This window comes from Esox lucius, chromosome 17, assembly GCF_011004845.1.
Source record: "Esox lucius isolate fEsoLuc1 chromosome 17, fEsoLuc1.pri, whole genome shotgun sequence".
NCBI classification, from domain to species: domain Eukaryota; kingdom Metazoa; phylum Chordata; class Actinopteri; order Esociformes; family Esocidae; genus Esox; species Esox lucius.
Genome location: NC_047585.1, coordinates 21,018,752 through 21,033,187, shown reverse-complemented (window position 1 = coordinate 21,033,187; position 14,436 = coordinate 21,018,752). Strand labels below are relative to the sequence as shown.

General features: G+C 46.7%; 1 protein-coding gene across 3 annotated transcripts in view; it reads left to right on the top strand.

Annotated features, from left to right (window-relative positions):
* The window catches only part of ptprga (protein tyrosine phosphatase receptor type Ga), a 239,652-nt gene that overhangs the window by 210,325 nt on the left and 14,891 nt on the right, over window positions 1–14,436 (top strand). For 2 of the 3 annotated variants that reach the window (XM_029113687.2, XM_029113689.2), the window contains 6 exons: window positions 1,490–1,539; window positions 1,854–2,631; window positions 4,796–4,934; window positions 7,508–7,546; window positions 8,258–8,349; window positions 13,992–14,083. In XM_029113687.2, the coding sequence (XP_028969520.2) occupies window positions 1,490–1,539; window positions 1,854–2,631; window positions 4,796–4,934; window positions 7,508–7,546; window positions 8,258–8,349; window positions 13,992–14,083 (1,190 nt within the window). The remainder of the gene's footprint in view (window positions 1–1,489; window positions 1,540–1,853; window positions 2,632–4,795; window positions 4,935–7,507; window positions 7,547–8,257; window positions 8,350–13,991; window positions 14,084–14,436) is intronic. The other variant, XM_029113688.2, reaches the window with a different exon arrangement.

Genomic DNA, 14,436 nt, shown 5'->3' with positions numbered 1-14,436 from the left:
ACATCAACATCTGCATCAACAATGTCACCATCCATAAACTAATAAAGAACTTCCCCAACAAGAAGCCGTGGATGAACAGAGAGGTCTAACAACTGCTAAAGGCACGCGACGCAGCTTTCAGATCCAACGACGCTGAGGCCTACAGCTCATCCAGGGCCAACAACATGGCTAAACATGACCACAAACTACGGATTGAAGAGCACTTCAAAAACAACTTAGAACCTCGATGCATGTGGCAGGACATCCAAGCCGTTTACAGACTAAAGAACCCTACCTCCACAGCCAGCGACATCTTCTTCACCGACGAGTTAAACAGATTCTACGCCCACTTCGACAAAAAATGGAACAAAAAAGATCCAGCCATTAAAGCAGAGCTCCCCCAGACAACCTCCCCCTCAGACTATCCATCGCAGATGTGTTGTTCGCACTGATCTGGGGGAATGCACGCAAGGCTGCCAGTCCTGATGGTGTCCCTGGGCGTGTGCTTGGCAGCTGGCCGAGGTCTTTTCTGACATTTTCAACCTGTCACTGGCCCAGTCAGTTGTCCCCACATGCTTCAAGACTCCAACCATTGTGCCAGTGCCGAAGCAATTGACTGCGTCAAGCTTGAATGTCTTCCGATCTGTCGCACTCACCCCCGCCATCATGAAGTGCTTCGAAAGACTGATCCTGGCCCTTATGTCCTGCCTCCCCCCAGCCCTGGATCCCTACCAGTTTGCCCACCGATCAAACAGGTCTACAGAGGACGCTATCTCCACAGCTTTACGCTCTGCCATGACCCACCTGGATAAAACCAATAGCTATGTGAGAATTCTGTTCGTAAACTTTAGCTCAGCATTCAGTACGGTCATCCTCTCTAGGCTGGTCAACAAAGTCCCTGACCTAGGGATCAGCCCATCTCTCCGGCAGGCGGTGCAGGTCTCTTCGTTCCAACACCAGCAGGCTCAGGAACAGTTTCTTTCCAGCTACTGTAACCCTGCTGAACTCTGTGATCCAGCAACAACCATACCCACACGCCCACCGCTTAGTACTGCCTCTCAGGGACCTTGTTGCACTAATCTCTTTGTACTACTGGTCTCTGACATTGCTTTGCAAAATCTGATAAGGACGTTTTCAGTTGTTACATGTACATGTCTACTTTAGGAACTTCATTTCTGCTATCCCTGTATTTCAGTTGCACATGCCACCTTGCACCTTCAATTTGCTTTCATTGCACATTTTTAATTGCCATTGGTAATATTTGCCTTCATTGCTCATTTATTCATCCCACCTATAACATTCATTGTTCTTAATTGTTTCACTTGTACATTTTCTGCGCTCTTCTATTTGCACTTCTGGTTAGATGCTAACTGAATTTCGTTGTACTGTACTTGTACTTGTTCAATGACTATGAATTTGAATCGGGAAAAAAAACTAAACATTGTCAATATTATAAAACAAGGTGTGATAAAACTGGTTAACACATTTCAATGTAATTTGGTCTTTTCAGCAAACACCACCAGGATATTTGAAGGAACAAGGATAGTAAAAACCGGGATGGTGAGTGATTCCGACTCTCTGTAGTACTCCGTCCATCCAGCAAGGAGCAGCACCATCTCATTATCAAGCTTCTGTGCTGAAGATAATGTACCCACTGTCACTCAGCCTTCTCTTAACTAGCCTAACATCCACAGATGTTAATGAAATCTTCTAAGTCAATATTTAGCAGAAGATAACAGCGTGTACTTGACTTATTTCTCCTTGCACTGATGACATTATCAAACATGATTAAGTGGAAGTTAATATGGCGTGTAAATATTCCCTTGGCCTCTCTCTGATCCCTCCCTCTTTCTCCATCTACCTCCTCCCTCCAGCCCACTGTATCTCCTGCCTCCTCAGCAGACATGGCTCCCATCAGTTCTGGTTCCTCCACCTGGACCTCCTCCGGCCTTCCCTTCTCCTTCGTCTCCATGGCGACAGGCATCGGACCCTCCTCGAGTGGTAGCCAGGCGACAGTAGCGTCCGTGGTGACCAGTACCCTCCTGGCTGGGCTGGGGTTCAGCGGTGGGGTCATCTCCTCCTTCCCCAGTTCTGTCTGGCCGACTGGAAGCCCCGCCTCCACCCGGAACCCCACTGCTGCCACGCCTCGTCAGCCCATCGGCGAACCTACGGCCTCCCAGAGCGCCGATGTGGCCAAAGACAGTGGAGAGGGATCCGAGGACGGGGAGAAAGGAGCCAAGAGTGAGGGTGAGGATGGAGAGAAGGAGGGAGATGAAGATAAGGAGGAAGACGAAGAGGAGAAAGAAAAGGAGACAAAGGAGAAGAAAGACACGAAGGCGGACGAGGTGGAGAAGCAGGCCAACAGCACAGTGGTGAAGGAGTCGCCCACCTCCCCCCCGGCCTCAACTGCCAAAGAGAAAGGACGAGAAAAAGGGGAGGCTGAGGCCAACACCAGCAACACTACGCCCTCTGGTGCCGAGGAGGACCAGCTGGTGACACACACAGAGATCACGTTAGGGTCAAACACGATGTCCTTCACCGCAGAGCCAGGGAATGACACAGCAGAGTTTCCAGCCCCAGACAGCTCCACCCCTACCCTCAGGCCCAGCTCAGGAGGAGACAAGAGCCTCTGGCCCTTCTCCATACACACAGGTGAGCACAAGCCTTATAGCAGCAACTTATTTATCTCAAACCGAAATCCACTCTTTCTCCACCTCAATTCTCTTTTGCTCTTTTTCTTAGTGTGTGATTCGTTTTCCGATAAAAAAAGATACCAGGAAACTAAGAATACCAAGAAAACTCTATGACAACCTTACTTGATTCTATTATGGCTTTTTTCAGGGCCACACCCACCCACACCATCTTATACACACTGGAATGGTTATAATGAATGACTCACAGTTTAGTGTTAAGTGATCTGCCCAAGAGAGCTCTCTACATGCTGAGAGGCTATAGCTAATGGTGAAGACACACTGCTGGAAGAACTGTTAAGGCTTTTAACTGCCACTGCTACTGCCTTGCAGACAGCCTTAACTACAGTAGACTGTGTGCAATATTGATTTGGTTTGCCAGAACACCATAACATGATATTCCCAGTGTGTACAGATCCGTCTATGTAATATACTGTACAGCTCTGTTCATCCAATAGGTACAGTAGGGTGAATTTGACTTAGTAACACTTGAAGATGTGTGTTTTTGACGTTTGTTTGGAACGACCCCCACCGTCTCCTTCCCAGTGTCCCATGCGTCGTTTTAGAGGCTCAGTCTTTCTACTCCATCTTTCTTCTCCCTCCTTCCCGCCATTTGTCTTCGTCCTTGTACTTCGCTCTGTACACCCCCCCCCCCCCCCCCCCCCCCATGAACATTTGATTGAGTCATTCAGCAGACACTACTGTTCAGTGACACACCGGAGCATTGGGGTTAACTTTCTATGGACAACGAGAGAACAACAGATTTTTCACCTTGTTGGGTTCTGGGGCTCGATCCAGCGACCTTTCAGTGACTGGTCAGATGGTGTAACCGCAATGCTGTTCAAGCGCCCCCCCCCGCCCATCGCCCAGCGCTGGTTTCCCATTCCTCCTTCCCTCCTCTGTGTTCTCTTTAGGCTGAGTGCTGTCCTACTTTCAGAGCCAGTGAGATGAGCTCAGAGCATAGACGCAGCTCCAGGGGAAAAACCCTCTGTTCCATTTATAGCTCCCTGCATGGCACTAGTCATGTAGTCCATTGGTGTTTGTGTGTGTGTGTGTTTGTTTGTGATGACGTACGTGTGTGTCCTTCGGGTGCATATTTGCGACTGGCTGCGTTTGCATGCACGTGTGTGTGTGTGCGCTCCCGGAGCGTCCCTGCGCACTTCCGGTTGGCGTTGTTTTTCTCTGGCGTTGGCTGGCGTGAGAGGCAGGCAGAGTAGCGAAGCGCACAGCAGCACACCGGGATGCCCCTGCCTGCCTGGTGTGTGTGGATGGCGGGGGGAGAGGGATCTGTGGTAGTGACTGGCTGTGCTGCAGCGCAGGGGGCCGCTGCTATTACACCCCCGGGGCTACCTACACTGCGCCGCTAACGCTACCTCCCGGGCTGTAGCAGAGTGAAGCTATGGGGGCCAGGATCAGCATCGCAGGAGAACCAGGCCTGGGTAGGTTGGGTGGGGGGTGGGGGTCGTTCTCAGTGGCCCTGAAGCCTCAGGATGGTTGGGGTCTGGAAGATAGGCCGGCGATATAGCACCAGGGTTGCCTTCACAAGCAGATTATGTATGGATTTTTGATGTCCTAATCGTATCCATTGTCCTTTACACTTAGTGGTGTGTTGTTGCGGGACATGTTTTCCCCTGTGCATGCATGCTGAATGCAGTAGAGGCTTGGATTGTTGCTGTCTGTGTGATTATCTGTTATTGTCTGTGTAAATCCCCAGTCTAGCAACATTAGCGTGGAGGGGCTAATGATGTTGATGTATTTTGGCAGGTAGAGACACTATCTTTAGAATACTTAGCTGCCTTTCATTGCACACAAATGGACCATAAAGGTAGCATTTGGTTTGAAGATATGTTTCTTTAGGCATAATTACAATTCTATGATTTTTTTTCTAGCAAACATTCTGGCTGATTTAGTAAGCATTATTATTTTTTGGTTGATAAGATGGCTAGTTCATTTTATAAGGCCATTATTGGTTTCCGGGCTTGATTTGTACCTCTGCAAAGCTCCATTAATCTGGCTAAATGTGTCTTTGTCTTCATTACAAACCTCTTCTGTTTCAGCATCTTTAATAAGTTCTGTAAATGTTGCTATATCACTGACTGGTTGAGTGTTCTCTCTCCCTCCCCCAGAGAGGACAAGCGTGTCCAACCTCACCCGACAGGGTTCCCCCGGGGTGGGCAAGGTGGAGTGGATCATCCCCCTCGTAGTTGTTTCAGCCCTCACCTTCGTCTGCCTCATCTTGCTGCTGGCCGTGCTCGTCTACTGGAGGTGGGTACCATAGCACACAGTGATATGTCATTGTGACTCATACTGACACACAACAATAACACACATTCTCAACACTGCAACTCATTTCATCACCAAAACGCAAGCTTGTCATCACCTCAACACACGCTGTCAACGCCACAACGAACTGTCATTACCACAACACACGTTGTCATCACCAGAACAAACTGTCATCACCAAAAAAACGCACTGTCAACACCACAACACACGCTGTTATTAGCAAAACACACATTGACACATCACCATTACACACAGTGAAACACCAAGCTCAAATAGACGAAGATTTCTTCCCCAAATCGTGTTGATGTGGAGGGTTTTAAGACAAGTGAACTGCCACACGCCTCTTGTCAACTGATGTTGTGAGATGGTAACATTCCAGGGCTCCCTCCTGTGTGGTCATGCGTCGGTCTGTGAACTGGCTATGGCGTTTGCTTTACCCAGCAGCACCAGTGCCCTACAGTAGCCTGGTGCCCAAGCACCCATGGTGAGTTAATGCTGAGGGACAGGACCCGGCCATCTGCTTCCCTTCATGACTCCACTGGACCCTCAGCAGTGTGGGTCAGGGGTGAAAACACACACACCACTCATCAACTGGATAAAAGTGACACAATATCTCCCAAAGGGGTTTTAATCTGTCGACCTAGTGGAGGGCATTTGCAATTTAATGTATTCAACAGCAAGCTTATTTGCATACATAAACACTGTCACACAAACAGCCTTACCAAGGTTATGAGCACTAGTTTTCATAGTGATTCCACACTAAAAGACGATTGCAATGATGCTTAAGAGAGCATGGTCAGTCCCCAGGCCTTTATCATCAAAGCGCATCTATCATAGTACTTCAATCAGATGTTTAATGTCAGCATCGGTTCAAAGGCCATCTTACTTCTGAGTGAGGGCCATGACCTCTCTGGTTCTCACCACCCTCGGCTCCGTTAAAGGTCAGCAGCCATGGCCAGACGATTAACCCTTCCCTGAACCCTGGCAGAGCAGGAGGGGGCTGTCCCTAGATATCCATCAAAGGTCAGTTTTATCTTTCCACACCAATAGTTAAGAATTTCAGGAGGGTAAGCTAATTCTCAATCCGTGCCTAGAGGCGAACCTTTACCTCTAGCACACTTCACGGACATTAAATAAGATTTCTCCATTGACCTTGATAGTTTAGACCAGTGGCATTCAAATCTGGCCCTTGAAACCGGTTCCGCTCCATTTCTTCACTACAACCCTCTAATCAGAGACGTATTCAGACTTAAGACACCAGGTGGGTCCAGTTAATGATGAGGTAGAACAGAAAACCAATAGGCTCCCGCCCTCCTAGGCTAAGATTGGAATACCCCTGGTTTGGACCTATACTAGGCTTAGGACTGTCACAGAGGTGCAGTACCTTGGGAGCCCAGTAGGGGGTAACTGGGGAGAACATATGGTAGAGTTGCAACAGCAGGCTAGGAGGATTACGCAGGTCGTTTGGACTCTGCTGAGGGTGATAGACCTAGCCTGACCACATCACAGAGTGGGCTCTGAGTCTGACGTCGTGTCCAGCAGATCATCCGCGAATATGCGGGTGTGGGGTGGGTGACTGTTTTGCCTGCGTGCATGGGTGTTTGTGTGTGCGTGTTTGTGCATGATAAAATGTTACAGTGATGTTGTCTGCAGTCTTTGGAGTATCCCTACACATACACACACACACAGACACACACACACATATACTCAAACAGCGTAACGGTGGGGGTTGAGCCAGAGATTTCCTGGGCAGTAGCAGGTGTTGGAGCCCTGAGAGGGGAGTGTTGGGTATTTGTAATCCTATTGTGGAGCAGAGCTCATGGCTCAACCGCCCCGTCGTCGTGTAACCCCTCCCCCACCTGGGCCACGGACGCTGCCCAGTGAAAGTAATCCTACCCATGATTGGTCTGGGATCAGGTCAACCAACCCTGAGCCTGACTCTCAACCCAGTAGAATGATCCAGGAACTGTTACTAGACAGACCGAAGCCACTGATCCTCCTGCTTGTTATGATGCGTTGGTGGGAGTGGGAACTGGAAAATTACCACGTGAAGCGACGGTCCTTCAACTCATAAATACTTCTGGAAAACTTTAATCTCTCAGATGTTTTCCACTTAGTGACCTTTGACAACTCCCGAGGACAGCATTTTAGGCAGTGAAATTCAACAAAACATTCTTTTTTTTTTATAGAAGTATATATTAGTGTTTGTTTTGAATGCTTTCCTACAAGCATGATAAACGTGTTTTTTGTTAATGGCTGACGCAGATTGTTGGACCTTTGGCCAATCAGCTGTTCCCAACAAGTTCAAAGCACATGCATCCAACTGTTACTTAGAACTTCACAACTGGTAATTTCCCACCTCCCGCTTGGTTATGAATTCAGCATTAGACCAGAAAAGAGGGAAGCCCTCCCACTCTTCTACTCTCCTCCCTCTGCTCCTTCTCTTCTCTCCTCCCTCTGCTCCTCCTCTCTCGGTCCGCTGCTCTGGTTCAGCAGAAGCATGCACACTAAGGCTGTTCTGTCTCCTCTCTTTGGTTCCTCCCGTCACTTTCTAGGATGACCAGTCTCTGCAATCTACTCTGCATAAAATACAGGTAGGAGTAGGACTACACACACACACACACACACACTCACACAGTAACTTTACTCTGTTTGGTATAAATAGCCTTGAGTTCAAGCTTAGACCAATGCTCCGGTCTCCAAGAAGATTATTCCTCTGCCTCCCTTTCCTACCTTTAATGGCTGTAAGAGGTCTTTGTACCCGGCTTAGTAGTGCGCAGCGCTGTCATTGAGTTAGAAATAAGGATAAAATATTTCTTGCACTTTTAGAGGTCCAGGTTATGACTGTTTACACAGTTCTCTCGTCTAGAGTTGGATGTCTTTCTAGCTTTACGTAGCTTGGGCTTGCGGCTGTGTCTGTGGGTACTTTGCCCTCTTGATCTTGGTTTAACCGCGCTCCTACTGAATCGGAATGGATTTTTGTTCTTGCGGTGTTTATGGGAGCCTTCACTCTGTGTTGCTTGAGCCGTGAGAGTGGATGTGTGCCTGCGTGGGTGTGTGTGTGATATGGTGTGTTGGCCTTAACATTTGCCTGCTCTGGAAGAGTTCAAAGTACACCTTGATCCTGTCACGCCTCTCCTGCACCATCTGTGTTTACTTTGGGGGGATTGTCACCTGTGGCGACGCTGATGACAGCACTGATACATTATTCACAGGTCTAATGTGACACTGACTAACTGTGTGTTTCTCCCTGTCTCACTCTTTCTCCCTGTGTCTTTCTCTCTCTCTCTCTGTCTGTCTTTCAGGAGGTGTTTCCAGACAGCTCATTTCTACGTGGAGGAGAGCAGTTCCCCCAGAGTGGTGCCCAATGAGAGTATACCTGTCATCCCGATCCCAGGTAAACACCAATAATACCATCTGCTCCCATAGTACAGGAGGAATCAGGAACGGGTGAGTGAAATGCTGTTTGGCTGCAATTTGTTGCCCAGCTCCGAAGTTGACCACATGTTTGTTTTCTGACTGTGGTCGGTTCAGCATACACCGGGGTCAGAGGTCATTGCTGAACGAAACGAAGAAGAGGAATTCGGGACTTGAGTGTTCCTTCAGCACCGTAATGTAGAATCTGAGTCACACAGTCACCACTAACACACAGTCGAGAAAACAATCTGTGACTCTGCTCCTTTCACTGTAGGGCTAGTAGTTCAACCAAATATGGTATTTTTATTCTATAGGGACTGTTAGAAATTTTAAGTATGTGTGTTGGGATTCCTGTACATGCATCTCTACGTACCGTGTATTGATTGCACAGTATTGATTTTCAAAAGGGGAGGTTCTCTTTGACATCAGCAGCATACAGACATGAATTATAGATACATGCATACATTTCATCCAACATCGACATTAGATTACTCCCAGAGGTGAACTAAAATGTGTGAATTACTAACCGCAGGGAGCTGCGACGTCTCTCACACCCACTGGGCAGGTGGGAAAGCCCATACCCATGGATATTTAAATAAAGACAGTGCCTGAGATGAAGTTTAACAGCCTACGTTAAGGTTTGACAACCAATCTTTTCTTTTTTTATCTTAAAATGTTAAAACTCCTGACAGGACAGGTGGTGCTGCAGTCTGACTTGGCAGAATTCACATAGACATGGTTTTTGTTGGTGTTTGCTTGACAGTGAAGGTGCCATTGTTTTATAGTCATTGGTTGGCAGGGTACATGTGTGTGTTCAGGTAGTTGGTTGGTAGGGTACGTGTGTGTTCAGGTAGTTGGTTGGTAGGGTACATGTGTGAATAGGTAGTTGGTTGGTAGGGTATATGTGTGTGTTTAGGTAGTTGGTTGGTAGGGTACATGTGTGTGTTTAGGTAGTTGGCTGGTAGGGTACATGTGTGATCAGGTAGTTGGCTGGTAGGTTACATATGTGTGTTCAGGTAGTTGGCTGGTAGGGTACATGTGTGAACAGGTAGTTGGTTGGTAGGGTACATGTGTGTTCAGGTAGTTGGTTGGTGGGGTACATGTGTGATCAGGTAGTTGGTTGGTAGGGTACATGTGTGATCAGGTAGTTGGTTGGTAGGGTACATGTGTGTGTTTAGGTAGTTGGTTGGTAGGGTACATGTGTGTTTAGGTAGTTGGTTGGTAGGGTACATGTGTGTGTTTAGGTAGTTGGTTGGTAGGGTACATGTGTGTGTTTAGGTAGTTGGTTGGTAGGGTACATGTGTGATCAGGTAGTTGGTTGGTAGGGTACATGTGTGATCAGGTAGTTGGCTGGTAGGTTACATGTGTGTGTTCAGGTAGTTGGCTGGTAGGGTACATGTGTAAACAGGTAGTTGGTTGGTAGGGTATATGGGTGTTCAGGTAGTTGGTTTGTGGGGTACATGTGTGATCAGGTAGTTGGTTGGTAGGGTACATGGGTGTTCAGGTAGTTGGTTTGTGGGGTACATGTGTGATCAGGTAGTTGGTTGGTAGGGTACATGGGTGTTCAGGTAGTTGGTTGGTGGGGTACATGTGTGATCAGGTAGTTGGTTGGTAGGGTACATGTGTGTGTTTAGGTAGTTGGTTGGTAGGGTACATGTGTGATCAGGTAGTTGGCTGGTAGGTTACATGTGTGTGTTCAGGTAGTTGGCTGGTAGGGTACATGTGTGATCAGGTAGTTGGCTGGTAGGTTACATGTGTGATCAGGTAGTTGGTTGGTGGGGTACATGTGTGATCAGGTAGTTGGTTGGTAGGGTACATGTGTGAACAGGTAGTTGGTTGGTAGGGTACATGTGTGATCAGGTAGTTGGTTGGTAGGGTACATGTGTGATCAGGTAGTTGGTTGGTAGGGTACATGGGTGTTCAGGTAGTTGGTTGGTAGGGTACATATGTGATCAGGTAGTTGGTTGGTAGGGTGTGCATGGTCGTCCCCAGGAATCCTGGGCCGCCTGAAAAGTTATATGCCCTCGCACTTATAGAGGACATTTGCATTATTACAATCAGTGGGCCCTGCCAAGCCATTGGCCCTGTAAATTATATCCACCTTTTCCTTACTTCAGCTACAGCCCTGTACATGTGTGTTCAGTTTTTGTTCAATCAAAGTTTTTGAAAGATGGCCTGGACCTTACCTGACTGTGGAGGACATTTTTCCTCTTCCTGTTTTAAAGTGTTAGGTTTGGGGCAAAAATTACATTTGGATTTTTTTTAAGGCATTACCGGTTAGGGTTAGGCATTACCGGTTAGGGTTTGGCATTACCGGTTAGGGTTAGGCATTACCGGTTAGGGTTAGGCATTACCGGTTAGGGTTAGGCATTACCGGTTAGGGTTAGGCATTACCAGTTAGGGTTAGGCATTACCAGTTAGGGTTTGGGTTCAGGTTTGGCTTTAGAGCTAGGTGAAGTTTAGACATCAATGTTAAGGTTTAGTGTTGGGGTTAGGGTTAGGAGATAGGGCAATCTACTTCAGTGTCCCCATTGAAATAGCTCAGTAAGTGTGTGTGTGTGTGTGTGTGTGTGTGTGCACTGTATTATAACAGCCCAGTCCTCGTGCTCTGTAAATGCACCATAGTTAGGAGGGTGGAGAAAGTCTGGATCTCTCTCTCTCACTCAATCCAAACAGTAGATCAAATGTAGAAAACATGGACAATGACCCTCAAACACCCACTCTTTCATATCAAACTACTCTCTTCACATCCAAGATTCTCCCCAGCTTCTAAATCCATTTGAACTGAATGAGTGCCCTTCACAATGAGCCTTGGCATAGAGTGCTGTGTCCAATGTGCCTCTTTTAACCAACGGCACAGCATTACCCAGCACATGAACAGGGCAGCCTTAGAAACAGGCTACCAGAAGAACCCATTCCTCCACCTCATTAAAAGGGTCTTAACTTTGAGAACCTACGTTAGTACTCTATTTTCTCCCCAGCAGATTGTAACTGGAGGCATCAGAAGGTATGTGGCTTCATGAGACTATAATAACTGTGATGTAAGACAATGTTTCTAGGATATTGCGGAGTATTCATCAGAAGGTTGCTTGTGGGTTGTTTTAATGTTGATCAGATTTGAGATTTGTATACATTTTGTTAATGTGACTAATATGTTGTTCAGGGAATCTGAGGGTTCTGAGCCCCAGTGGGTCTGTTGTAGAGACCTGTGGGTCTATTGTAGAGACCTGTGGGTCTGTTGTAGAGACCTGTGGGTCTATTTTAGAGACCTGTGGGTCTGCTGTAGAGACCTGTGGGTCTGCTGTAGAGACCTGTGGGTCTGCTGTAGAGACCTGTGGGTCTGCTGTAGAGACCTGTGGGTCTGCTGTAGAGACCTGTGGGTCTGCTGTAGAGACCTGTGGGTCCGCTGTAGAGACCTGTGGGTCCGCTGTAGAGACCTGTGGGTCTGCTGTAGAGATCTGTGGGTCAGAGAACAGCATTGCAGGGACAGCCATATGTGACCATAGTGACAAACCTGCTTCTCACAGCAGTTATTTTCTCAAGTGCCCCTCACCCCCTACTCTCTGTCCTCTCTCCATATCTTTCCGTCTCTCTTTGGCTCTCTCTGCTGCTGTCTCTCGCTTTCTCTCTCTGGGGATTTCGCCCTCTAAACAAAAAGACCACCAGAAAACCACAAGCCTAACGACCAGAGACACACAACACATTTCCAACAACCCTTTTTTCAAGCTATAGTTTTGTGTCTAATCGGTTTATAATGAACATGTTTGACCTTTAGCCATTTTGTTTAATCTCTATATGTTGTATATGCTGTAAATATGTGACATGGGACGTTTGCATGCATAGATATTCTTCTCCAGCGTGTGAGGGTGTCAGTACGAGTGGGACCCAGAGGGGCGTTAAGAGAGGGTTGTTGTGCTTTCTAAAGACACTGTAGTTCACACAAATGCTCAATGAAGGATTTTCATCACTCAGTTGGACAGATATTGAAAAGTACAGGTAGTTATAAAGCCCACATGCAGCCTTTATAATTGTGTTCCTAAATTAACACTGCATTGTCTAATTAATCACAATGTACATATTTAATGTAAAGCATATATTTTTATAATGTACATCCATTAACCGGCCTCAGTCCCCAGTCTACAGTACAGTACAGCCTGAAATGGCTGATAGGGTGGTCTTCAGTCCAGCCCACCCTCTTATAACCAAATGATAGTCCTCAGACGCGACACTGTTACGTGCCATTGTGATACAGCTATGTGGCTTTGAGACCCAGTAAACATGGCTCCGGTACGCATCCTGTGTCGACAGCTTGAGCTTGGCTGAGAATTCAAATGAAGTGATAAGGCCAACAGTCCAATATTCCAGAACAGTAGTTTCCAGTGCCGGTGCTCAAGTACCCCCAATTTCGTTGTAGGGCCGTCCAATCACAGCTGATTCAACTTGTCGACTAATAATCAGGCTCTCAATAAAGTTGTGTTGGGTGTGCTTGTCCAGGCATACAATGTTTGCTGTTTGGGGGGTACTGTTAGAAGCTGTTGGGAGGAGCCACTGTTCTATAACAATGGTGTAAGTGTGCGTATGCATTTATAATAGTCTATACTAAGACCTTTACCCAGCTGAGCTGTAAGAAGTCATCAGATCGAGTGACTACATAAAAAATATCATCCGCTGTGTTATTTTGAACTTGTACTGTGATAATGTACTGTGGTAATATACTGTGGTAATGTACTGTGGTAATGAAACTAAGAAAACAAGAAAATCACTTTTTTATCTGCAGTGGGACTTTAAAAGGACTATAGAACATTTACTTTGCGTGGGTGTTTGTCGTTGTGTTCCCGAATGAGTGTGTGTGTATGTGTATGCAAGTGTGTGTGTGTGTGTGTGCGTGCACATACAGCTGTGAATTCGTACATGTGTTTGACTGTTTGGTTTCCCATTTGGTGTCCATGGATGAATCGTTTGTTCTGCCCAGCTCTCCGTATGTCCCACTGAATCAGCGTTTAGAGTGGTTCCCACAGGCACAGTTAGGACAGAACATCCAGCCAGATGAGATCTGTCTCCATCATTACTTTCCACTGTCACACTCCTTAGGAAGTCTCCCCTTTGCTATTTTTACCCCCTTTTTGGAAGAAGTGGATATAACTGGGACCAGATTGAGACTGTGAATCATTAATGACTCGCTATGAGCCTACAACGCTGAACTTAACTTCACCTTGAAGAAACATAAGCCTGTGGATATGAATAACCCATGCTTTAATTTGTCTTAGTGAAATATTTACTGAGTCATTGCGATACAATGGAAGAGCAGTGAGCGTAGCATTCTCCCTCTGTCCTCGGTTGTTTTGCTGTAGCATCCTGCTGGTTCCCTCTCTTTTTCCGTTTTGGTGCAGACAGCTATTCAGTTGTTTTTAAAGATCCTAGAGGAGAGTGTGTTGGTTAGTCATACAGTTTATACTGTACATGAAGCATGTTGATGTTGTGCCGACCAAAGATCCTCTACTACACTTCTCAGTGTATTTCTAAGACGCAGCTGTGTTGAACTCCAACTGTGGAAGTATAACTCCTTTTTAATTAATTTATAAGAGTCTAATTGCATTTTATTGTCTTTTCTTGCCCTCCCAGATGACATGGAGGCCATTCCTGTCAAGCAGTTTATCAAACACATCTCAGAACTCTACTCCAACAACCAGCATGGTTTCTCAGAAGATTTTGAGGTAAAGTATTGCCCTCTGTTGCTCTGGCTGTCTTCACCCGATGATACACTGTCTGGACTAGCATAGCATTCCAGCCCGGTGGGTTACAGTTAGTCATGTGGGTTAGAGTTAGTCAGGTGGATTAGATTTAGAGTTAGTCAGGTGGGTTAGAGTTAATCAGGTGGATTAGATTTAGAGTTAGTCAGGTGGGTTAGAGTTAGTCAGGTGGATTAGATTTAGAGTTAGTCAGGTGGGTTAGAGTTAATCAAGTGGATTAGATTTAGAGTTAGTCAGGTGGGTTAGAGTTAGTCAGGTGGATTAGATTTAGAGTTAGTCGGGTGGGTTAGAGTTAGTCAGGTGGGTTAGACTTAGTC